Here is a 26450-nt window from a genome sequence, read left to right on the forward strand (position 1 = left end):
CCCGTGCCCGCCCGGGATCCATACGGTGGAAACTCCCGAGGTTTCCGCACAGCCCTGCCTTGGTCGGGCCGGAATGAGCAGCCCGCGGGCACCCAGCGCAGGGGGCAGGGAACGCGCCCCCTCGCCCGCACCGAACGTGGCCGTTAAAGCCGTTCGGGCCCCCCCAACCGACCACGGGGCAGTCACAACACCCGCTGTGCGTCCCTGACCCGATGAGGCTGAGGCTGCCCCTGCCCCTGCCCCTGCCTTGCGAGGCGGCGGAAAGCGCACAGCTCCTCTCCCCTCCCCCGCTCAGCGCCCGGGCTGTGGATCCGACGTACCTCACTCTGCGCCCGGAGCCTCCGGGCGGGGGAGGGGCTGAGGACGAGGCGCGGGCGGGGGGGAGGGGCAGCGGCTAGTGGGCGGGGCCAGCCGTGAGAGGGAGCCAATGAGAGAGGGGGGGTGGGGCCCGCCCGAGAGGGGCGGGAGCGCTCGGCGCTGCTCAGGCAGGCGCGAGTGCGGGTTGGGGTTGGGGTTGGGGTTGGGCAGAGCCGCTCGGGGCGCGGTGCAACTTTGTGCGGAGCCGGCAGCGCCGCCGCCGCCGAGGGGAAAGTTTTCTTGCGGACGCCCGCGCCCAGCGCCGCCGCCGGGCCGGGATGCGCCTGGCAGCGGGGAGGCAGCGCCCGGGCCCGGGCTGGGGCTGGCGGCTGTTGCTGCCCTTGCTGCCGCTGCTGGCGCTGGGCGGCCCGGGCGCGCGGGCGCTGGTGTGCCTGCCGTGCGACGAGTCCAAGTGCGAGGAGCCGCGGAGCTGCGCCGGCAGCATCGTGCTGGGCATCTGCGGCTGCTGCTTCATGTGCGCCCGGCAGCGCAACGAGACGTGCGGCGGCGTCTACGGGCTGCACGGCGCCTGCGACCGCGGGCTGCGCTGTGTCATCCGCCCGCCGCTCAACGGCGACTCCATCACCGAGTACGAAGTGGGCGTCTGCGAAGGTAACGCCGGGCCCGGGGGCGGGGGGTTCCCGCGCACCTGGAGCCTGCCCCGGGCACGGCTCTCCTCCCTGACCGTCGTGGGGACCGCGGCTGAGGTCCACCCGGCCGCCCGCCCGCCCTTGGCGCAGCCCCCGGCGGGGCCACGCGGGCTGGGAGCTGCGAGGCCCCCCTCGAGCAGCGGGATCAAGACCCCGCGCGTGATGCCGATTCCGGATTCCTTCCTCGTCAGGGAACACAAAGGGCGGGCACGGGTTGCAAACTTTTTTCCCCTTCCTCTTCCCGTCACTTCATACCTCCCTCCTCCTCCGATGTGTGTGACAAGACACGGATTTATTTATTTTTTTACAACCCCCCCCCCCCCATATGTAGCAAGACACTGATTTATTTTTTACCCCCCTCCAAGCACCCGATGTGTGACAGGACCTGGTGATCTGAAAGGTCCCTTCCAGCCCCTAACAACTATGAAACTGTGAAGACATGGATTGTTTTTTAACACCCTCCTCCGCCCCCCCCCATCAGCCGATATGGAGCAGAACGGATTTTTTTTTTACCCCCCCCCCATAACCGAGCAGCCAATATGTAGCAAGACGGATTTTTTTTTTTTATCCCCCTCCAAGCAGCCAATGTGCAACAACACCTGGTGATCTGTAAGGTCCCTTCTAGCCCCTAACAGCTATGGAACTGCAAAGACATGGGCTTATTTGTCACCTCCCACTCCAAGCAGCAGATGATCTGGAAGGTCCCTTCCAGCTCCTAACAGCTACGAAACTATGAAGACACAGATTTTTATTTTTTTTTTTAACCGCCCTCCAAGCAGCCAATATGTAGCAAGACAGATTTTCTTACCCCCCCCTTTCCAAATAGCAAATGATCTGTACCCTTTCTAGCCCCTAACAACTATGAAGACAGGATGTTTTGTTTTTATTTTATTTTACCGCCTCCCCCCCCAGTAGCTAATAAGCTAACAAGGCATGGATTTTTTTTTAATCCCCCACCCCTCCAAGCAGCTGATGTGTGACAAGACACTGATTTTTTTTTTTTTAATTATTATTTCTTTATTTTTTTAACACCCGCCCCCTCCCCCAAGTTTTCCCTCCCCTACCCCAGCTAGCAGAGGAGGGGAATCCCTGTGGCCACAGCTCTGCTCATACTTCCCGCCTCCTCCGTACGGGGTGGAGGTGGCTCCTTAGTCGAGACACGCAGGGCTGTTTTCCTCCTAGAGCTCACTTGATGACTCTGGCAGGAAAGAGTTGCTGCGTACCTTGGTCGCATACCAAAGAGCTGAGCAAGGGAAAGCTGAAAGGCAAGGGGGTGGGGTGCAGCACTGTTGAGAAATTATAAATTACTGGGAGTTTTATGTGGAAAATACATAATTGTATATGGAGGCTTTTTTTGGGGGGGGGGGGAGAGGTGGTAAGCTTGGACAATTCTGGAAAGGAATAGTAGAGAGGCTCTTATTGGGCTGAGAGGTAGAGGGCAGTACAGAGTCCAGAAATCTCTTGAGGAGGCGGCACTAGTCCAAAAAGTGTCTTGTGCGTCTTTTAAAGGAGCTCCCCCTTGCCAAAAATGAGAACCGTCTAAATATCTTTGTTTGGTAAACTTATAAACTAATACCAGATACCAAAATAACTTAATTTCAAGTAGCCACAAATGATCAGTATAAAAATAAGTAGGCAAGTTGGTCAGTCCTATGTTAAACAGCTTTCTGGTCAAGTTTCTCCCACTTACAGTTCGTTGCATGGTCATCACTGAAATCACAAGTGGATGCTCTGTGTTTTAGTAATAATAGTTTAATAAGAACAGTCCTGAGCTGACTTCTGCAAGAGCCTTGGTTCTTTTCTTTTTGTTTGTTTGTTTTGTTTTCATTTTGTTTGGGGTTTTTTGTTTGTTTGTTTTACTTCCCATTCCTCTTTTTACCCCCCTCATGTAGAGGTGGACTTAACAGGAACGTATGTATTCAGCACATTTAAAAGTATATAGTGAGTGATGATTTTAAGTTTTCTGTTGCTTGGATGATGGTTTCTGTTCTTGTTTAAAGTCTGAACATATTTTAAACTGTTCCTGTAAAAATGGAGTGGAACAGTGAAAGCATATGGCAGTTAAATGTCTTGACATTCCAGTTCTCTTACTGTATCACAATACGGACTTCTCTGGCAGTTCAGGAACATCTCATTCTTTTGCAGTGATGCAGCCTGAATGGTACTTGATTTCAACTAATAACACATCCCATAGACTATTATTGAAAATAGTACCGAAGCATCCACAGGCAAGATCATATTTCAGTTAGCGTTCTGTGGCTGGAACATAGTCATGAAGCAGCCAATTTAGCAGTCATGAAGGAGACTATTTAGGGATTTACTTCTGGGGATCTTAAATGAAAGAAGCAGTTGAGAGAGATTGCTGCATCGAGGATGTAGTATTGGGTTAAACTCTTCTTTTGTTAGGATTCTTGCTTATAATTATCTCATCCTAAGCAATTAAACTGTTGAGCGCAAGTTCCTCCTGTGTTTCTTATTGGGAGTGAGGGAGCAAGAGAACTCTTAATGTTTCATGTGTACATACGTACCAGCTAGAATTCAATTACAAACCCCACCCCCTACCCCCCTCAGATCAAAACAGTTTTATTTAGCTTGCAGATAGAAGTGTGACAGGTTTGTTTGTTTGCTTGTTTGTTTGATTTATGGCTAGCTGTTAATACTATGCCATGTTGAAGAGGAGTCTCTCTCTGCATATTATCTGTTGCAGTTCAGGGAACTGTTGGTGAATAAAACTGATAACTGAGTAAATTCAACAAGCCGAGGAAACAACATACAGACCTGTATGAATAGAAATTGATGTAGTCTTACTCTTTAGTATTTTTTCCCCTTTTGAATGGGTTTTTCACTGCAATCTTTACACTGAAATGACCCCTACTGGTCACAGTTGTAAGCGTAGATTTTTTTTCTTTTTTTTTTTCCCCCTTCTTATTTTGAGACTTCACAAATGCTTTAGTTCAAAGCCAGCTTCGACACCAACGCTTTTGGTTACAGAAAAACTCGTGATTTCAGGATTCTACAGTTACCTTTAGAGACTGATGATATTTGTGCCTGATGCAACTACACTTACTTAGGTTTATGTTTGCCCAGCCCCAAAACATGAATTTCATGTTCTTGTTTTTTTTATAGAATAAGCAATTTTGCAGGGACTTCACCAGTGGATGAATTTGTATGCAGTTTTTTTTCTTCTCCAGGCCAGAAGACAGTGCAACCACCAGTGGCACTGATAACTTGGCAAATGTATTCCTCTATCAGAATTTGTGCTAGATCAGTGATTAGAGTTAGAGTAGCATCTGCTACTTTTAGATTCCTTTTTTGCTCTTATTTTATTTTAAATGGAAATCACCACTCTGCCATTTAAAAAAAAAATCATACGCTGGAAAAGAGTAGGTGGAAAAGCTACATGATGTATGCACTGTGACATAAAGTAACTGTGTAAGATTGGAGGAAACTACATGATTAACTATTAACAATCAGGAGATTTTTAACTATTCCAGCATTGGGGTTAATTTGTGCTCAGTTTTATTCCAAATGGGACTGCTTGCTGAAGCATTCCAGTGATTCAGGTGAAAGTTCTGCAGGGATTTTAGTTTCTGGACTCTGCTAGTGCTCAGAATGTTCTTTGCTAGTCCATGGCAATGCATGACATGTAAATTTAGGTAAAATATTACTGAAGACAAAGCAGCCTGATACAGCTCGCCAATGTGTGAAACCTAAGCACTTGTCAGTTTACATTACTCTCTAGTAACAAAAAGGCCTAGTGGAGAAGATTGGGAAAATTTTTGCTAGTAACTTGTGTATTCATTTTGGTGCAGAGATTTTCCATTGTGTATAAGTGATTCAATATCAAAACAAATTATTAATTTAAAATACGTTGATAGGTGCAAGTAAAATTTTGGCTAATTTTCAGTGTAAAGCAGATCTGAATAGGGGGAAATGCTGTGACAAATGAAAAAATCGTACTATTTCCTTTTGCTGCTTTTAGATGACTAACTTACTGAGAACAGGTACTGGAAAACTTTTATAGTATCTAAAGGAATGAGCTGTTTGTATAAGCAGTTTTATAAAAACTTGACTACTGAATCTTCAATATAACATCATACTTGTGTTGCAGTTAAATAGGAAATTATACAAAATTAATCTAATATTAGAAACTTAATATCTTAAAAATATAGTATGTACATAATGTTTTAAAATTGCCTGAGTCAATTTTGGTAAACTCCTTAAAACTGCACCGTATTCTTTTTAGATTCTTATACCACTGTTGTCATCACAGTATCTGAATGTCTTGAATGATGCCTTAACTTTTATGTAAGTAACATCTATCACATGTTGTTTTACACTTCTTCTGGGAAGGGGGTGTTATATGTAATAGTATGGTTTTGTTTTTTAGGACAGTTTTTATTTATATACATTCCTATGAGTGCATTTATGGATTTTTTTTAAAGTTGTTTTAAAGCTAGCCATTAAATCTGTGTATTGTTGAGAGAGTTTTTCCTTCAGTGATGCTGGACATGTGCAACTACAACTGACCTACTTGCTCATTGAGGGTGCCCTATACTTATCTCAGACACTGGTGTTCTAGGTGCTTATTCTTCTTGGTGTGTACATTTAGAATGGGTTCACAAAATCAGTCACCTTTACAAGTTGGCCTCTTATTTTATGTCCTCGTGTTAGAAGTTCTAAAACTCTACACTTGAAAATGCTTGTGATGTAAGTGATAAGAAATAAAGTGAATCCAAGTTCCTAATAAACAGGTATTCATACTGAAAAAAGACTTAACTTCTTTGTAGTCTTGGGTCCAAGTTTCATCTTTTTATCTTTGGAGGTGAGTGGTTCCTACTGTTCAGAGTTAAAGCACACAAGCATTTTGGCAAAGCTTTCACTGCTGACCTGTTGTATGGATTCTCATTCCCTATTGCCGTCAGCCTGGCTTGCTTTAGAAGGAATATGCCTGAGTATGTGGCTGACTCAAAGATGGTCCATATGCAGAGGAATCCTCCAAATTTGGCTGGGGACTGTATTATGGTTGTTACATGTTTGCATATTAGTTTTGCCTGCTGGGTGAAGACCAGTTTGTCTGTTTTTTTTAGCCACTTAAGAGTAGCTTAAACCTTGCCATTCACCTTCATGGTAGCAGCAGCATACAAAGTAGTAATTACAATTTGGAGTTATAACTGCTTTGGTTTTTAACCCTGTAATGAGCCTTGAAGTAGGTTATTAGTTGCCTTTTGCATCTTTTGTTTTTTTCTAAGAATATGTTTGAGCTTGGTAGGTGTGGCAGTATTGCTTAGTAAGACATTGCAGCAAAAATGATGAATTGTAGTGATGTGATGTAGTGCAAAATGTAGCATTTCCTGTCAGTGTGGCATTCAAACTTCTAACTTAGAGCTTCCATTTCAGTTAATAATTTATCTTTGAATTCCATGTACTGAACACTTTAAACTGATATATTAATTTTAACCTGTGTGGGTTTTTCTTCTCTTAAACTGCAGATAGCTCTCTAGCCTTTTTTTAACTAGTCTAGAGTGCCTTGTCTGCTTTGTACCTAACTTCAGAGGAGAGGGTCCTTAATGGGATGAGGAGGAACTCCCATTTAGCTAACTGGATAATACAGAATTATGTGAATTACGATATACTTCAGGTACATCACTTAGGAAGACTGTGGAAAGTTGCTATATCGCCACCAGCACTAGTGGCCTTTGTGTGCTAAAGGATGTATTTGCATCTTTCTAATGGCACAAGTTACTGCCTAGTCACAGGTTAGTTTGGCTGTTGGGGAAACAGTGCACCTTGCCTTAGAAACCAAAATCTCCTGGGTTCATATGAAGATTTGGGCTACTTTAGGGAGGAGAAAAAATAGAAATGTACAAAATTTATGTACAGAGAAGCATAAACGCAACTAAATTCACTTTCTCAGAATAAATGGGTTGGCACCTATCTAATAATCTGAAACCTTTTAGAAAAGGAAATTTAAATTGTAAAAGCTGTTGTTACAAAATCTCATTAAGACTGAAGAAAACCTAAATTAGAACAGTGTTCTTGTCCCCTTTTTTCTCGAGAAAGCAAAGGCATTTTTGCTTCTGAGGACTGTTGTTAATATTTTTCCAGATTTATTTGCATTAATTGTCTGTAGGTTTTGATACCAAATCCTGCCTAGTGTTTGGAAAAACTTATGAAAACTTTTAGATCATTGAAGAGTTGTGTTCCTGTTTGTAAAATGATTTGGTTCAATTTGCTTTTAGCATGACCGTCTCCCAAATAGCTTTTGAAAATGTTACTCTTTATCTTACAAGTGGATGACTTTGGGGCATAAACAAAACCTGTATACTGAGATGAGCGTAGGCTGTTGTGCAATGCAATCCCTTTAGAAAGTTTTTTTTTTTCCTGTGTATGTTTTGTTGGGGCTGTCTGCTTATCTTCCTACCAAGATATGGAGAGGGGGGTTGTATTTTGTATAGAGGGGATTGTATAGCTGAAATCAGAAATGAGAGAAAAGAAGTTCTACAGGGTACTTCATGTAGCGGTCGACAATGAAACCGATTTTGTCTTTCTCTCCTGTATTATCAGCACCAAATAGTAATTCAGTGCCAATATGAAGCGAAAAAAACATGGGTAGTTTGTAGGCTCTCAGAATCTTTCTTTGAACAACATCAATTTCAAACATTCGGAGTTCTTTAACTACTTAAATGCTTTATATCTAAACTCAAATTCCTTATTGTTAACATTCTTTTTACATGGCCACTGGGAACGCTTTCACAATGCTGCTTCTTGGAATGCCGTTGAACACAGCTCTAGCTAGCTAAGGAAAATTATAACATGATTAGTTCTCTTTTGTTGTATTCCCCATATGTAAAATAGTGATTGTTGATCCCTAGGCTTGTATACCGGGTTGTGAATTTTAAACCGGTATAGATGTATATTGCGAGTTGTTATCCAGCAATGTACAGAACTTCTTACATGGTCAATTAGTCCAGAATAAGATTGTCCACCTTAGGGAGTTGCATCCATTTTAGCTGGTAAAATGTTCTCGTATACTGTAGTCCTTAGAGTTAATACTGAAATAAATAGGAGGCTTCATATCCTTCAGAGCAATTGTTCACTATATCACTTGCCCTCCAGCAAGCACTGTAGCTTTAGACTTGATGGCTAGGGACAACATTCTAAAAGCCTCAGCCTGAATTGATTCAGTCTTTGAAGGTTAGTCTGACTTGGCTAGGCTGAACCGGTTTGTGACTGGACAGATATTCTCTTTGGACTGAGAAAATCCAAGCACAAGCTTGCAGTGGCTCAGGCTAGAAGCCGGGGGCGGGGCACTAAAGCAGCTCTCCCTTCCCTCGCACAGTACTGAGCTGAGGTGGGGCATGGCCAGGCCCCTGCAGGACCTCCGATTAGGGAGGTCTGCCTGCATGCTTCCAGGCTTTTCCCTGCTGGCTGTTCAAGGGGCAGGAGTGTTGCCAGACCCCAGCCCTCTGCTGCCACTCTGAGGCAAGGGTGTGTGTGCAGTGCATGTATCTGTTGATGATATGGAGCTTTTCAGTCTCCCTCTCCCTCCTTCTTTATCCTGTCTGCAGCAAACTGACAGGCAAGCAAGGCAGCAGGGGCTGATAACAGTGATTATCACCTCATCAGCAAAACAATAGGCTCTCTCCATTACTTCAAACTTTTCTTAAACAACTTACTGGCTGACCTGTTGATTAGCTCCAAAATGCCCTCAGTGGTCACTGTGCTGTCTGCCTGTCCCAGTGAAACTGGAGAGAGAGAGAGAGAGAGAGACATGCAGACACCACTCAGCATTAGCTGGCATACCATGTGCCTAGGGTCTGTGGGGCTGGACCCTTCTGTTTCATGGTGCTGCTCTAATCTGGCTTTTCTTCCTGTCTTGCTGTCCCTGGATTTCCCAGCTCCTGGTCTCTGGCATAGCCTTGACCACAGTTTCTGGATGTCAGGCCCCCCAGCTTGCTTCCTTCTTGTAGATGCTCTGGTTCCTGATCCCTGGTTCTGGTTCTCTAGTCTTGGATTCTCCCCCAGCTTGTGTGTGGCCATCCTGAAGAATTTTCAGGCCCAGATTTGATTCCTTGAAAAAGCAAAAAGCAGCTTAGGTGCAAGCACACAGCCTTGTAGCTGCTGACAAGATTGAATCTCATCATTATTGGGCCCTTTTTTCTGAAATTCTGTTTGCCCACTTCACCAACAAAAGGACCCTATGCAGGTATACAGATGGAATACAGCCATCATTCCCCAGCGTACCCAATCTGCAAGTAAGCAAATCAACCCTTCCAGTGAATTATTGCAACTGTCTATCTGTACCAAATACATTGACCAATTATCTCATTGTCCCTACAACTGAAGGCTAGCAGCATACCCAAGTTCCTTTTAGATAAATATATTCTCTTTTGGGGCCCAAATATAAGACCCTTAGACACAACTGGAGGAAGATCTAGAATAGTGTTGGGTATTTGACCAGTCAAAAAAATACTTGGCCAGGTGACCTGTCAAATATTGTCAAATAAGAATAAAGTATTTTATTAGTTTATTTGAACAGTAAAAAGAAATTTAAGTTTGATCATTAATTATCAAAAGTCAAACAGTGAAATACAATTCTAAAAAATTGTAATGAATTATTATAACTAATACTGTTAAATAAATATAAATATGAACAATATTCAACACTGAAGAGTTTGCCTTGATTTTTATTCTGGAAACTCAGGGTCAGGCCAAACAATTACAAAATAAAAAATTAAACAAAAATAAAATGGGCATGGCAATTAAAAAACAAACAAACACAACAAAAGTTGTTGGTTTATTTTTCTTAAGTGCAGTTATGTTAAGTAGGGGGACGCAAACTCCTTCAAGCATCTTTTATATTATCTTGATCAGTTTTTACTACTTTAATTACATTATCCTCATCAGTATCTCCTTCTTCATCTGAATGTTAACTCTTTCATCTTACTTTTTATTTTTTAATCTTAACTTGTGATGCACGTTCACCAGCTTCCCAGCAGTTGAAGTCTTCAGTCTATTTCCGGCAGGGGAGTGGGGATGTGTGGATGATTTTCCCTAAGCTAATCAATTGTTCTGTACACACCATAGTTCTTGGAAGTTAATGTTGCTGCTGCAGCTAGTCTGCAAGAACACAACCCTTTCCACCATGGAAAAAGTTGCTCTGGTGCAGTCCCAGCAGCTGAACTCTTCGTTGTTTTATGACCGACTGGGCTTTATAACTGCTTTATGACTGCTACTTGCTTTATAATTTGCTACCTTTGCCAAATTGTTTTGTTTTTTATATCCTTAGACATTTGCAACAGCTATTATAAAGCTCCCCCCCACCCGCTCCCTTATTATTCTCTCTCTCCTTTTTTTGTTTTGTTTTTTGTTTTGTTAGTGGGCTTTTCTCAGTATTCTTTCAAATGTTCAGAATTAGTTCCTGATTTTTTAAGAAATGCATCAGACAGTATAGAACTATCATTCTCCATATTCTGAATGAACTGAGTGACAAGCACAAACAGGGAAATAATTATGGATTTTCACAGCCAAAAGACTTTATCATCAATGTCAGTGTGGATTATTTGGAGGCAGCACCTGGCTACTCCCTTCAGCAGCAGCTGAGTGAAGTGCTCTCTTCCATCTTTGAAGATCTTTGAGAAACTGAGTGAAGAGGATAACCCTTGAGTAAGGCTTGCTCAGTGTGGATGCAGCTGAATTCTGTATGAAGTGATGTTGAAATATGGCTGTGGCTACCTTTTAAAACAAAACAAACAAACAAAAAACTTGACAATGCTTTTTAGTTTTGATGCATATGAGAAAGCCGTCATATCATCAAGATCATGAATGAAGAGTTGTCATATAAGCAGCCCATCTATGATATGGGTGTGAATACTCATCAACAAAACTGAAGCAGCTCTTTTATATTGGCAGCATTGTCAGTCGCAATGAAAAGAACTTTTAGTTCACCAGTCTCATTGATGACACTTAAATTGGTAAGCAGCATGTCAGGCTGTGTGGTGATGCTCAGTTCATTGGAATAAATAAAACTTTTTGATCTTATTTATCCTGAAGTTGATAACATCATCTTTGTGAATATATCTCCATCCATCAGACTAAGGATACGTGAGGAACTTCTGTAATAAGAGCATCAACTCATTCACATCTTCTGCATGTTGAAGCAGATTTCCTGCAAGATGCTTCCTATTCAAAACTTTGTAAATTGGACATAATGTTTGGAAAAAAAAAAAAAAAAGCACAAAATTTTTCAACTAATATAGAATGGTATATTACTGACATAAATACCTAGTCATTTTACCCAAAAACTCTTAATACTGCTTTTGAATGTCTGAAGACTTACAAAGAGTAAGAGTTCTTCATCCTGAAACAGCTGAAGCAGCAAAACTTGTTACTGGACCATGTGGAAATGAAAATAGCTTCAATTTCACTATTACACTCACTAAAATTGTGCTCTGTGAATATAATGCAATGGAAGATGAATTAGGAGAATGCGAAGGAGAAAAAACCCCAAGTTTTGCAGACCAAATTTTGCCCTTGCTGTTTCACTGCAGTAATCTATATTTGGTAGCTGAACACCTAGCTCAAGAATTCAAGAACTGTTTCTCCATTTATCTGTATGTCACTTACTTGGAAGAACAGAACCTGTAGTGAGCTTTAATAGTTTAGTGTGTGTGTGTGTGTGTGTGTGTGTGTGTGTGTGTGTGTGTGTGTGAGTGTGAGAGAGATGCTTTTCACCCATGTATTTTTTCTATTTAAGAAATCCAAACATATTGTTTTGGCTTTCTCTAACTCTTCATAATATCAGTATCTCTTGAATTTAATTCAAGCAGTTGCCTTCAGTTCTAACAGCTGCTGTATCCTAAAAGGCTCTTGAGACTAGTCTTTCTCAGGAGCTTTACAGAGCAGACTGCCAGATCACCTGAAGGGGGTGACTAGTCCCTCCTCCCCTTATCAAGTGCAAAAGACCCAAAAGCAGTCCAGGCTCCTAGGTACTTGTGATGTGTTATTTACATGTGGAATTTTACATGGGTGGCTGCTCTCTGTTGGACTGACTGTACTTGAGATGTGTACAACTGTGGCAAGTACAAGCCTTTTCTGCTTCCCACTGGCATACTTGTTGTACTTGGAGATGCCTGTAGCTTTAACAGGTGGCTAGTAGAAGCATATTTTCTATGCTGCTTGATTTAAGTCAGAAAATTAGGGTTGGAAGGGACCTCAGGAAGTCATCTAGTTCAACACCCTGCTCAAAGCAGGACCATCCCAAAACTAGATCATCCTAGCCAAGGCTTTGTCTGGCCGGCTGTTGAAAACCTCCAAAGATGGAGATTCCACCATCTTTGTGGGTAACCTGTTCCAGTGCTTTACTACCCTCCTAGGGAGAGTTTTTCCTAATATCTAACCTAAACTTCCCTTGCTGGTGAGAATGTTGTGGGAGATCATATTAAAAGCCTTGCTAAAGTGTCGTGTCTACTGCTCTCCCGTCATCCACAGAGCCAGTCATCTTGTCATAGAAGGCAACAGGTTGGTTAGGCATGACCTGCTTTTAGTGAATCTATGCTGACTGTTCTGAATCGCCTTCTTTTCTGCCAAATGTTCACAAATGGATTCCTTGAGGGCCTGCTCCATGACTTTTCCAGGGACTGAGGTGAGGCTGATGAGTGTGTGGTTTCCTAGATCTTTCTTCTTCCCTTTCTTAAAGATGGGCACTATATTTGCCCTCTTCCAATAGTCTGGGACCTCTCCCAACCACCATGAGTTTGCGAAGATAATGGCCAGTGGTTTTGCAGTCGCATTGACCACCTTTCTCCATACCGTTGGGTTCATTGCATTTGACCCTATGGACATGTACACGTCCAACTTTCCTACATAGTCCCTAACCTATTTTTTTTACCACTGTTGGCTGCTCACCTCCTCCCCAAACTGTGGTGCCTGGTGCAATAGAGCTGACCCTGCCTGCGAAGACCAAAGTAAAAAAGGCATTGAGTACTTCAGCCTTTTCCGTATAATCTCTCACTAGATTGCCTCCCCCATTCAGTAAGGGACCCACACTTTCCCTGGTCTTCCTCTTGCTGCTGATAAACTAGTGGAAACCCTTCTTGTTAGCCTCTATGTCCCTTGCTAGCAGCAACTCCAATTGCATTTTGGCTTTCCTGATTCCATCCCTGTGTGCCTGAGCAATACTTTTATATTCCTCCCTAGTCCTTTATCCAAGATTCCACTTCTTCTAAGCTTCCTTTTTGAGTTTTAGCTCACTGAAGAGTTCCCTGCTAAGCCAAGCTGATCTTCTGCCTTACTTGCTAATCCTCCTGTGCATCAGGATGGCTTGTTCCTGTGCCCTCAGTGAGGTTTCTTTAAAGCACAACCAGCACTCCAGGACTACTTCTCCCTTCAGAGTACCTTCCCTTTGAAGCTACTCTGATGGGGATACCACCCATCAGTTCCCTAAGTGAGTTGAAATTGGCTTTTCTGAAGTCCAGGGTCCTCACTCTGTTGCTCTCCTTCTTTGCTTTCTTCGTGATCTTGAACTTGATCACCTCGTGGTCATTACTGCCAATGTTGCCATCCACTTACGTTTCTCACCAATTCTTCCCTGTTTGTGAGCAGCAGGTCAAGAAGAGCCCCTAGTTGGCCTCTCCAACACTTGTACCAGGAAGTTGTCCCTAGCACTCTCCAAAAACTTCCTGGATTGTCAGTGCACTGCTGTGTTGCCCTCCCAGCTGATATCATGGTGCTTGAAGTCCCCCATGAGAACCAGGGCCTGTGACTGGGAAACTTGTGCTAGCTGTTTGAAGAAAGCCTCATCCACCACTTCTTCCTGGTCTGGTGGACTATAGCAGACATCCACCATGACATGACTCTTGTTACTTTTCCTTCTGACTCTAACCCAGACTTTAAACAGGCCTGTCTCCAAGTTTCATAGTGGAGCTTGCATCTGTTATATAAAGCCCAAGTTTTTCCTTGCCTGTCCTCCCTGAGTAGTTTAAGCCTATCCATGGCTGTACTCCAGTCATGCAAGCTATGCCACCAACTCTCTCTGTTATTCCAGTCATGTGATAGTTCTGTGTCTGTGTACAAGGACATTCCGTTCCTCCTGTTTATTTCCTGGGCTCCATGCATTCATGTGCAGACACCTGAGGTAACTAGCAGATTGCCCTGTTTTCTCAGGAAGAATGAAAAGGCCTCCTTTATTGCCCCCCCCCTGCTTGTGCTTTTTCCAGGTCACCCAATTCCCCACTTACCTAAGGGCTTTTGTCTTCATCCCCTGGTGAGCCTAGTTTAAAGCCCTTACCAAGCCTGTTTGTGAAGATGCTCTTCCCTCTCTTCATCAGGTGGATCCTTTCTCTTCTTAGCAGTCCTTTTCTTTGGATCAACATCCCATGGTTGAAGAATCCAAAGCCCTGCTGGCAACACTATTTACACATCCATGAATTAATCTGCAGGATATGTTCGGTCTTGTCCAGGACCTTTCTTTTGACTGGAGGGATTGAGGAGAAGACCACCTGAGCCTCTGTCCCTTGCACCCAGAGCTTGTAGTCATTTTTGATCTGTTCAGTCTCACCCCTGACAGTGTCATTGGTGCCTGCATGGATAAGCAACATGGTGTAGGAATCAGTGGACCAGATAAGTCTTGTTACTCCTTCTGTGACATCTCAGATCCGGGCTTTGGGCAAGCAGCAGACTTCCTGAGATGGGTCAGGCTGGCAGATAGATACCTCAGTCCCCTGCAAAGGTTAGTCTCCAACTACTACCACCTGTTGTTTTCTCTTGGGGGGGAGAGGGGGGCTTGTCTTGAACCTCCCAAACTTGTGGATGCCTGATTTGGCCTCTTCCACCAATGGAAAATGCTCCTCCTCTTCTGTTGCTAAGACTCTATATCTGTTCTTCTGCAAACCGCTGCAGGTGGAGATAAAGACTTCTGCTTGCTGCCAGAGGTCACAAGTGTCCAGCTTCCACCTTCCTGGGAGGCTAAGTCCTTTCCCTTCTCTAGTGCTTCCCTCTGGCACTCCTTCCTTTGCAGTCCTAGAGGTTTCCTTCAGCATCAAATCAGTGAAGTCCTTGTGGCAGCATCTTCTCCTGTAGCTCTCTTGCTTGCTCCCTGAGGGACACATCACTAGGAGACACTGCTCACATTGCAGGCACTCCCCCACCTGTTGATCACTGGAAGAAACCTGCAAGCTGCAGTCTCCACAGCACCAAATGAGGACCTGGGTGGAAGCCTCAGTGGTGAGCAGTCCTGTCTGGACAGACACCTCACAGGTGCAAGCAGAGGAAGAGCTGGCAGCAGTGGCTCTAGTATTGTGGCATCCTCCAGCCATTTCTCTGGGTCTCTTAATTTTCTGCCTCTCTCCCTGCCTTTTTTTCCCCCGAGTAGACCTTCCCTAGCAAACTCCTTTGTAAGCTGACCTGTTCTCTCCTCCTTGGTCCTGAAAGGTTCCTTTTTCCCTGCTAACCTGCTTCCTGTCACCAAGCTTACAGTGAAGGAAGGTGAGAGAGTGTTTCCAGGCAAACTCCCTAGAAGACTCTCTCTTACTCTGGACTCTAGTTAAATGAGGGGCTTAAGTAGTGGTCTAACTGTTTTAGCTACTTGTGCTAAATACATGTAGGTTAGTTACTCTTAATTAAAAGAGCTTACCTTAAAGGATCCCCTTCAAAGAGAAGGGTAGCAAACTGACTTGCAAATTGCTTGCAATTGCCCTGTTTGCTGCCCCTGTTCTGGCATTCCCTGGTTGCTCAGGGTCTCCTTTTATGGCTCCCTGGGCCAGGACCTACTCTGCTCCCTCTTAGGGTTTTTGTCAGACAGCAATCACCCAGTTAGCAACGCTCCCAGCTGCTCAGAGCACACGCCCAAACACACAGCCCACCAAACAAACATTTAGTAAGCCAAACAGACAGCTCTGGCTTGCTTACCTTCCTGGGGCAGGATCTGGTGCCTGGCTCCTCTTCCCCTTCCTCCTCTTGTTCCCAGCAAACTGCTTGCAAAGCGTCCTGAGAAAAAGCAGCCTCAGTATGTAAAGCAGTATCTGGGGAAAGTACTGTCTTCCTTGGCTTTCATGATGCTTTGCTCCTTGTACCCATTTGACTTGTGCTTTTGAAATGTAAAGCTTGGGGTATGGGTACTTTACAGGTAGTAATAATGCTGCTTTATTTATAAGAGTTCCACATACATATTTTAGTTGAATACAGCACATTTGGCAGACATATTTGCTTGGTCCTGATCCATACAACAACTGATACCGTTAACATTATGCTTCTGAGTACATTCCATCTTATTGGGGTGGGCAGCAGAAAGGCTGAACCTTTTGTTTCCCAACTTTGGTAATTTGTATTCAGAAAAACTGGGGTCACCCATATTGGGTACATACACAACATAACAAAAAACAAAAAAGGGGGGGGGCAATCTCTGTTTATCCTATCAGCTGCCTTCACTAGCATCCACCTTTCTTTTTTTTTTTTGTCAGTCTGGAATAAGCACTTGCCTACTGTGAAGACTAAATTTGGTTTTTGTTTTTGTTTTCTTTTAAGCCTGTAAGCCTTCATATTACTTAATCAAGATCTCCAGCATCTGAACTGTCTAGGCTGTATATGCTAAGGAACTAAAATATTGGGCTATTAGCTGGAAGCTGTAGCTTTAACACTGTAACAGCTGTAATTTGCTGTAACACTGGTATCCTTTCAGCATGGAGGGGAGTGCATTACATACCCTGATCAGTGGGTTACACGTGCATGGTAAGATTGCTACATGTGTTTTAAAAGAAACTACAGCTCATTAGTTTAATACATTTGCACAACTCCTTTTGTATTGGTTCTTTTCAAGGCAAGTTGTAATGGGGCAAAAAATAAAGGTGAAAGGAGAGTATAATAGAAAGTGATTTAAAAAACTGTTTTTTACTGCCTGGAGCAGTCATACTTATGACTTCACTCACAGTACAATATTTATTCTTTTCACAAAGTGGAACTGCTTTAGTAAGACCTTTTTTCAGCAAAGGTTTGGAACCTTACTGTATGCTAAAAACCAGGGACTAAACACAGACATTAACTTCATGGCTCATTGCAATCTACCTGCAATCCCTGCTAATTGCTCTGTACTCGGCAGGTGATCACGACCCTTTTCCCTCCTGAATGGTTTTGCTCTTCTGCTAGTTAGGTTATCCTTTCTATCTCATGTCTTTTAACTACTTCCGATGTCTCTCTGCTCCTGTTTCACAGTCCTACTCCACTCCTTTTAAGCAGGCTGCTTTTATTTACATGTGGAGTTTTATACAGGTGGCTACTCTGTTGGACTGACTTGTTCTAGCCAGGATGGTCCAAGAAATATGGGAGAAGCAAGGATTTCTGTGGGTATCTTTTTATTGGACCAACTGCTTGATTTAGTATAGTATTAGGCAAGCTTTTGAATGTAATGCTGCTGCCTTCAGAATTAGAAAGAAAGCTTTTCTAAGTCTACCAAGTGTGCATGTGAGAGAATTTTAGGACTTTGAGTTTTTCAACATAATGTCATAGATATTCATGGTATAATTTGGTAGTCCTGTATTTACTCACATACCACAATCGTCTTTCCCCAAAAAACTAGCCTTCTGAACTGGGGGTGCGCATCTTAAGCAGGGAAGCTAGAGATGGTGCTGAAGCCTGGATTCCATTTTCAGCTTTTGGCTGAGCAGCCAAGTGATGCTGACAGTTCAGCTGTGAAAGGGTTAAAATTGCAGCTTTCTTCTGAGCCTGAAAGAAGGGTGAGAGAGCTGAAGATTAGGTTCTGTTCCTGCTATGTGTAGCCATAGCTCTGGAAACTACTTCTTTTCTTCATTTTGCCTTCCCAAGAACAAAGTGTGCACCTTATTTGGGGGCATGTGCTATGCAGGAAAATATGGTATTTGATGACTTTGCAATAATAAGTCATGGATAAAAATTATCTGAAGATACAGAACAAAAGCCTTAATAGTATGACTATGTTTAACAAAAGAGAACGTTTGAAGCTGCTTGGTTGTGTGACATGCTACCATGGCTGTTATTAGGTAAAATATTAGACAGTAAAATTTTTTTGTGTTTTGGGGGGTTTTTTGGAAGCAAAGGACAGGCACATGAAACAAATGGCTAAGCATATCTCTTAGTTTGCAAGGAAATTACCATGGCTTAAGATTCTTTTTTCTTTTTTTACTTACAGGGGTGAGTATTAGAATGCCATGTGCAACATACAGATGGTTAAATTACAACAGGCTAAAATTTGGACATGTCTTGGAAAACTGGTGGAACGGTGTAACTCCCTCCCAAGGCATCCTGTCTGCTGTTTACCAGATTTCCTGATGTTTAGAACAAATAAGGTTGTTGAAATGTCATTCCATGAATGTCTACTCTAGTGGAAGTCAGCACCTCTTATAAACAGAACGCTGGCAAAGGTTTCTTAGCTGGACAGATGAATGACAGGCATAATGCAGTTGTGCCAATCCTGTAGATTCAGAAAATTCTCATGGCTTATCATATTTAATCAATTTATTTAGGAAACACAGGACTTGAGTGAGGCCTCCTGGGTCATTGAGTTCAGTTCCACTGTGTTCACAGGCTGTTGTTAACCAAAAGAATCCCCAAAATCATCACTTGCCCACTACTCCAAGGAATGATGTGCAGAATACTAAGAACACCTTTTAAAGTGCAAAGACTAGAGAGAAAAGGGCACTACTAATGACCTGTCACTGCAAGAGCAGGGAATTAGAGTGAGGGAGTTAATGCTCTAAAGATCCTAGGAGAAGGACCATACCCTAGACTATAGAAGGAGATGAACCCCCACCTCGGTTTCTGCTAATGTGATCTAAGGGAAAAATTCCTTCCCAACCCCAAATTTAGTCATAGTTGGTATAACTAAACAGAGGAGCATGGCGTGCTAACCAGGAACCTTAAAGTTTCTGGTACCAGCAGGAGCAACGTTTAACTTCAGTCAGCCAATCATCATTGTTGTTGGCAGTCCCTCAATATGGGGATAACAGTTTGTTGGGCAGGACATGTCATTAGGATGCCTGACAACCAGCTCCCAAAACAGGTCCAATTTCCCTGGAAGTAAATATACTCCCAATTTCCCAGTGATCACGGCTCTACAGGTGAGCAAAAGAATTAAAGGACACCTTGAAGGCCAATCTGAAAAATACAATATTAATTATCAATACCTGGGAGACATGAGCACTGAATCCTCTCCAGTGAAGCCATGAAGTAGGACAAGGCATCAACTATTTCAGGCAAACTCACCTCGCTATGGAGGCAAAGAAACAAGAAAAACAAAGGGAAAGAGCTGTGCTTTAACATCCAGTCCTTCCTTCTGGAACTGTATGCTATATCTGCAGTCGAAAATGCAGATCTCAGATTGGCCTCTTCAGTCTTCTCTGGACTCACTGCTAACTCTCCTATCTACTGACAGAGCTAGTGCAGTATAAACATGGCTTCAATGCTGGTGGTGTTTGCGTTAACAAATGCCAGGATACTGGCATTTGTTCTTCTGTCCTTGCAATTGATATGGAAGATTTTCCAAAGACTTTGCTGATAGTAATGTTCCAAGGCTTTCAGGTGTTTCTGATACATTGTCCAGATTTTATACCCATAACTGGGTAGGGATGACAATAGCATGATAGACAAGACGTTTGGTTTGGGTCCTGATGTCACAGTCGTCAAAGACACAATTGCAAAGACATCCAAAGGTAACACTGCCTGATTTTATTTGGTGTCGAATATTATCATTGAGGTTAATTTTTTGGGAAAGTTGCCTACCCAGGTATAGGAAATCCTGAACATTCTCCAACAATTGTGTGGAGAAGCAGGTGGTTAGTTTGGAGTGGACTGGTAAAGTATCTTTGTTTTTTGTGACAATGATGGTGAGTCCAAACATTTCTTATGCTTAACAGAAACAGTTGAGTGACTTTGAGCCCTTCAGTTGAGTTGGGCACACATGTCACAGTTGTCAGAGTACTGAAGATCAGTAGCAGAGGGGTTGGGTGTCTTGGATTTGGAACATAACCAGTTGATATTAAAGAGATTTTGGTCCATGCAGTACTGGATGCTGACTTCAGATGGAAGTCTGGCAGCAATGTGATATGATATATAGCTGCAATATAGATGGAAGAAAGCACTAGAGTGATCACACATCCTTGCTTGACTCCAGTCCTAATGGTGAAGGGGTCCATTTTTGAGCCTTTGCTTAGGACACTTGCTGTCATGTCATCATGAAGTCTGGTAACAAATTTTAGTGGGCATTCAGACCTCCTTAGATCTTCCATAGTACCACTCTGTTGATTGAATCAAAGGCCGTAGGTCAATGAAGGAGATGTAAAGAGCACTTCATAGCACTTCTGGAGCTAATTAGCAGCAAAGATCATGTCTATTTATACCTTTGAATGGTCAGAAATCACATTGGGGCTCAATCTCCAGGGAGATTAAATCTATTGAAAATGCAGGTGAGGATCTTCCCAGCTTATAGACAGGAGTGAAATGCCATGATAATTGCTGCAACTGGTCCATCTCCTCTTGAATTGTGATTCTGACCACCTCAAGTCAATGAGAATGTGTTCATATTTCCAGATTTTCAGAATAATGGCATGTAGCTGGTGAGAGAGCTTCTTCCCACCATGCTTATAAATTTCAGCTGGTGTTTTATCAGGACCACATATTTTGTTGTTCTTCATATGTTCAAGGGTTTAGGGAGGCTTCTTTATAATTTGGTGTGCCTGCAAGGTAACCTTTAATAGACTATTGTGGAGTGGCTATGATGGTATTATCTTTGGTAGAATCTCATTTCAGAAGCTCTTGAATGTTCCTTCAACCACACACTGATGGTGGAGCTGCCTTTAAAGGGCGGCATTCCATCTTTGGACCTCCAGAGGGATGGCTTCTTGTGTGCTTGGCTATAGATAGCTTTGGTTTCATTGAAGAAACTATAGGACAAGAACAACAGAATCTCAGCTTGAACCCCTGAGATGCATCATCAATGACATTCAGTCCCTTCCTGGAAAAGGATGACAGTCTCAAAGCAGCCATGGGGGATAAACCTGTCCTGGCTTCCAGGTAAGCCAACCTCTAACAACATCCCTCAAGCAACAGGCTATATACGTCTTATTCTCAGCAGGGCCTCAGACCCAAATGCCTTCTCTGCCCAAATGTCAATATAGACCACATCACTATACTGAACAACATATATGATAACATCAGAGGTTCACTTGGTTGCAGTTCTGCCAATGTCATATATGCCATCACCTGCTCACAGTCACCTATCTGTTCAATGTGGACAGCAGAGGAGCATTCCTGTGTGACGGAATAAGTGAATGTTGATCTACATCAGCTGCAGAAAGACGCTCAGGTCTGCAGCAAAATGCTTTAACTTCCCTGGACAGTCTGTCGCTGGCTGGAGCGCATGACTTTTCTTAGGCAGCAAACCTTTTAAAAACTCATTTGAATGGGAAATTGTGGAACAAGAAATCATCCAGAGACTGAATTGTGTTGAGTGTGGTTTAAATGTGGACTAGGGATTCTTAGCCCATGCCTGGATTAACTTTTGGGTTTATTGCTTGCGTGTTTGCCATTTCCTTGCACTACTCTGTCCCCGCTCTCCCACTCCCTTTCCTTCTGTTTTTGGTGTTCAGATTTCTTTCTCTTTTCTATACACAGCTTTGTGCATGTTCTTTTACAGCATCTGATAATGTGAACGCTAGCCTATTAAAGCTTGTGTTATATAATATAATATCGACTTTGGTTAGGTGCAAGTTTGTCTGCCTTCTATTTGACTAAAGACTAAAGTGGCTAGCTATGGGCCTTGTTAAACCTTATGCTGTGAGCCACACGAGTATTCACCTGTGTTAGTGCCAGCCTGGAGTTTTTAGAGCACTCACACCCTTAGTCTAGAAACCTCTGACTCTTCCCCACCTGCACAGCTGTGATTTGCCACTGGAGCAGGGGTAGGCAGCCCCCAGTATGGGTGTCAGAGAGTGGCGTGCAAAGGTATTTTGCTTGGCATGTGAGCCTCGGGGCGGATGGTGGGGAAGAGGCCAGGGCTGTACTGCCACAGCAAGGATCAGGCCCCACGCAGCTTTGCCACAGTCTGCCCCTGACACACTAACATTTTACAAGTCGAGGATGTGAGTGTTTTTGGCATTGTGCCAAAAAACATAGCTGACCCTCACACTAGTGGCCTGGTGAGTAGGGGTAGAACTAGGAGCTATAGCTGTGAGCTGCCACTAGAGGGCTGGTGAGCCAGGACAGGCTACTATCCATGCTCTGTGGGGTGCGGGTGTGAGAGATCCTGGGATACTGGAGGGCTTCAACTTGGGCAGTACATCTGTGGGGAGTGGCCACACCTTAATGGAACAGGAGCTAGGTAGTACAGTTCAGAGAAAATCCTGACCTAGAGTGGCTTAACTTTGAGCCACATAACAAGTGCTTAAAGCCACTTTAATGTGTGGACAATCTAGGGGTTAAGGCAGGGGTGGGCAAAATGTGGCCCACCAGACCATTCTGTCTGGCCTGTGGGGCCCCTAAAAAATTTAGTAAATGAATATTTATTTGTTTCTGGCTGCCTGTCAAAGGTGACAGGAGCCAGGGGCAGTAGGACCCAGGGGGGAGCTGGCAGGACCAAGCAGCCCAGCCCTGCTCCACCCCCAGTCATTTCCCTGCCTTCCTGCCCACGCACTGCTCCGGCATCACATGGCCCCTAGCTGCATTGCCAGACTGGGGAGCATGGGCTATGCCTGTACCCCAGGGCTGGAAGTGTGAGTGTAGGCAGGGGCAGAAGGGGTGTGTTCATAGGGCGAGTCACACACGCACACCCCATCAGAGAGAGATGCGCACACGCACACCCCCTCTCACTGCCATACACACAGACTCCCACACCTCCTCACGTACCCCAGCCACCCTACCCCACCCACACCCCACATATCCACACACAGCCACATGTTCCCACACCAATCCACCCCCACAGATGCACCCATGCACTCTCCCACAGCCCCCCACAAATGTATACCCACCCCCCACAACATATGACTTCATTTTAAGCTATTGTGCAATCACCTCTATGTACACTACACAAACACATGTAAATCAGGACAAAAATATTTTTTTAAATTAAATTAATGAATGTTGTAGATGTTTTCTTTTAGAATCTAATTTGGTATTTTTCTGGTTCCGAGATGGCAAAAGCCCTTGCTGAAAGGAGTAATTCTGGGGGGCAAGGGGAGAGATTTCTGGTGGTAAAGGTCAGGGGTTAGGGGGTAGGACTTCTGGTCATAAGATGGCAACCAGGGATGGGGTACTTGTCAAGGGGCAGGGCTACCCATGCAGCCATTGACAACTTGCCCAAACTCAGTTAGTGGCCCTCCACCTGAAATAATTGCCCGCCCCTGGGTTAAGAGCTCCAGGAGTTGCCCAGAATTACCATGTAACAAGGCCTTACATCTCTGAGTGCCCTTCAGTTCAGTAACAGCCTTTTCAACATAACCTAGTGAGGTCTTCCCTTGAGCCAGCTCCATATCCACTTCATGAATGTAGCACTGATCCTCTTCCTTGTCAGGCTGTCCAGTAATTTCTTATGAGCCGGGATCCTGGTTTTCTCTGTGTGAGTGAGAGTTGAACACACTTTTTTAATTGATATGTTTACAACTTTAAAGCAATTTGGAAGCCTACCAGTGGCTTAATCACTATAATAAAATACATTTTAAATACCAATACATCTTGGCATTTGATTTGGGGTATTTTATCATGGAAAATCAGAGCTGTCCCTCCCCTCTTCACTCACCAGGAAGAGAATCCAGCTGTGGCTGTTTTCCCTCCCCTTGCCCCCCCCCCCCCTTTCTTGGTGCTCCTGAGTAGCCCTGATATGCATGTGCCCTGCCCATGCCATTGCCCCTCAATCCCAGGCCACAATCCCCCAACCCTGCCAGTGCCCCTCACTCCTGGCCCACAGTCCCCTGGGCCCTGCTGGTGCCTCTCTCCTGGCCCACAGCTCCCGCCCTCCCTCCGGCCCTGCTGGTGCTCCTCACTCCTGGCTCTGTCTCCAGCCCTGCCAGAGTGGGCGGGAGGGCACCTGCCAAGGCTATAGAGCCAGGGACCTAGGTCCGCAGTCTCCTGCCCTTCTGCAGCAGCACCTGAGCCCGGACTGTCACTCATGGGAGGTGATGGCTGCTGTGGCCCAAGTGGAGTATGGAGCATAGCTACCCCTGTCCCACAGGTGGCATGGCTGGAATGGAGCCTGTGGGGGGGGAAGGGCAGATATGGGTTGCATGCTGTGGGCTTGGCTCCCCACCCTCCTGCCTTCTTCCCAGGGGTGTCTGAGGCCCAGCAGGTAGGACCTGTTGCGGTAGGGCAGAGTTGGGTAGGGAAATTCGGTGCTGTAGCTGGGAGCCCTGTGGTGCCATGGCAAGGTGTCCCTGCCTACTGGGCAGCAGTAGGGGGGCATAACAACAATGTGCCACCACACTCGCTGCTGCCAGGTGGGCAGGGGTACCTTCCCATCATGGTGTGGGCCTCCTGGGTGTGGCACTGAGCCTCCCTACCCTGCACTGTTGGGCCAAGTCAGCCTGCTGGGTCACAGAGGCCCTGGGGGGATGGTAGGAGGTTGGGGAACCCTGAGCCTGTAGCAAGCAGCTTGCATCTGCCCCTATCCAGCCCACAAATCTAGGGGGATTTGCGTACCCCCCCCCATGTCCCTCGGGGAGTGTGTGTAGTGGTGGGGAGCCAGTTTTCCCCTGGACAAGCTGCCTGTGACTCCATCCCACTCCACAGCCAGGTCCTGTGGCTGTGTGGTGCCACTCTGTCCTTGGGTCCCAAGCTCCAGGCTCCACATACTGCCTCGTCTGGGCAGCACCCCCAGTCCCAGCCCTACTCAACTCCCTCCCTCACTATGGGGGCCTCAATCCCCTGCCCTCTACCTCCAGACTTACCTGCGGGAGCTACTCTCATGCTGCGTGGCTGCTATAAGCATGTGTATATGCATGTGGCACCCCCTGCCTTATCTCTCTTCTCCTGGAACTCTGCCAACCTGCAAGGAGAAAACTGCTGTTTCCTGCATTTTCCTTTAAAGGAGAAAATCCATGTTTTACCACTTTTTTCCATGGTGAATAGAAAACCTGGATCCCTGCTTATGAGACGGAATCAAAACCTTGGCTTAGGTTTAGATCGGTGATTCTCAGCCAGAGTGCAACAGGGGCTTTGCATTTGTAGCACTGAGAAGTGTGCTGGCATCTACATGTGATTCACCAGATAGAACCAGAGATTTCAAATAGGAATCTGTAGTGTCAAAAACATTCTGATCTGTTGTGGTCTTGCATCAGACTGAGATGCCTGGAGTCTAACCACAAGTCTAGATCAGAGCTGTCCAACTGGTGGTTTGTGGGCTGCATGCGGTCTGTGAGGGGGTTAACATGTGGCCCACAATCTCCTGCCTGGCTGCCACTCCACCTGTGGCTCTTGTGGTGGTGATACTGGTAGCAAGGGTCTCCAGGCTTCCCTTTCTTCCTTTGGCCTTGGTTCCTGTTCCCTGCTCTTGGGGGCAAAGTCCCTCAGCCAGGCTGCCATTGATAGCATGGAGTGAGAGAGTGCTGGGGTGCCTACACGATGAGAGATCTGGGCTGCCTACATGGTGTATGTGGTGGTAGGAGCCAGGGGCGGGGAGGCTGGGCTGCCCAGGCTTCAGGGTAGGCTGCCTGTGCGGCTGGGGAGTTGTCTTTGTGGCGTTGGGAGCACCCCCATTGCATGTGGCCGCCAGCTGCCCAGAAGTTGGACAGCCCTGGTCTAGAGAAATAGAGTCCACTGCACCTTATCTGAGTCCTTTATCCTATCAAGAAATGATATTAAATTAGTGTCTACACCATTATTTAGGATTCTTTATCTTCATCTGACTTTTAAACAGTTATTCAAACCTCTTTTCCTTTAGTTCCTATGGTTGCAGGCTGACTTCGGGGAAAAAATGAATGAAATTCTTATGTAGTGACTCAAGAACTTCAGCTTTTTTTAAAATGTCAGATATGAAGGGGCTCTCAACAAAATTGCAAAAGAGTTGTACCAATATAGATGAAGATATGAACAATGTAGAGAAGATCTGAAAACAAATGACTTAGGAGTAATATTAAAACATGCACAAGCTGGACTAATTTAGGTGATCTTTTTGGGAACCTTCTATCACTGTCCTACTCATTTTCTTTCTTCCCTCTTCTCCCCTGTCTGCGTAAGTGGTTTGTGTGTATGCCTAGTGTGGGCAGTCCTTGCTAGAACTGGGTAGAAAACTTTTTTGTATCTCAGTTTTTACCCCATACATACTGGTATGAAACGCCTCTGAACTGTGTATATTTGAAGAGCCAATAACCTGAGCAGTTTCAACAGGACCAAGACTGCCCTACCCAGTGTGCCAAAGAGTCAGACACCAGGATATAGGTAGTAGGATCCCACTGTTAAGGCCTTGCAATGAATTGGGCATAGCAAGGA

The 26450-nt window shown here is 44.7% G+C and overlaps 1 protein-coding gene across 1 annotated transcript in view; it reads left to right on the forward strand.

The window, feature by feature from the left end:
- Positions 1–521: 521 nt before the first annotated feature.
- CRIM1 (cysteine rich transmembrane BMP regulator 1) overlaps positions 522–26450 on the forward strand; it is a 379726-nt gene continuing 353797 nt past the window's right edge. The window contains exon 1 of the mRNA XM_006265483.4: positions 522–969. Within this exon, the coding sequence (XP_006265545.1) occupies positions 636–969 (334 nt within the window). The 5' untranslated portion in view covers positions 522–635. The remainder of the gene's footprint in view (positions 970–26450) is intronic.

Source organism: Alligator mississippiensis, chromosome 1, assembly GCF_030867095.1.
Source record: "Alligator mississippiensis isolate rAllMis1 chromosome 1, rAllMis1, whole genome shotgun sequence".
In the NCBI taxonomy this organism is placed as follows: Eukaryota; Metazoa; Chordata; order Crocodylia; family Alligatoridae; genus Alligator; species Alligator mississippiensis.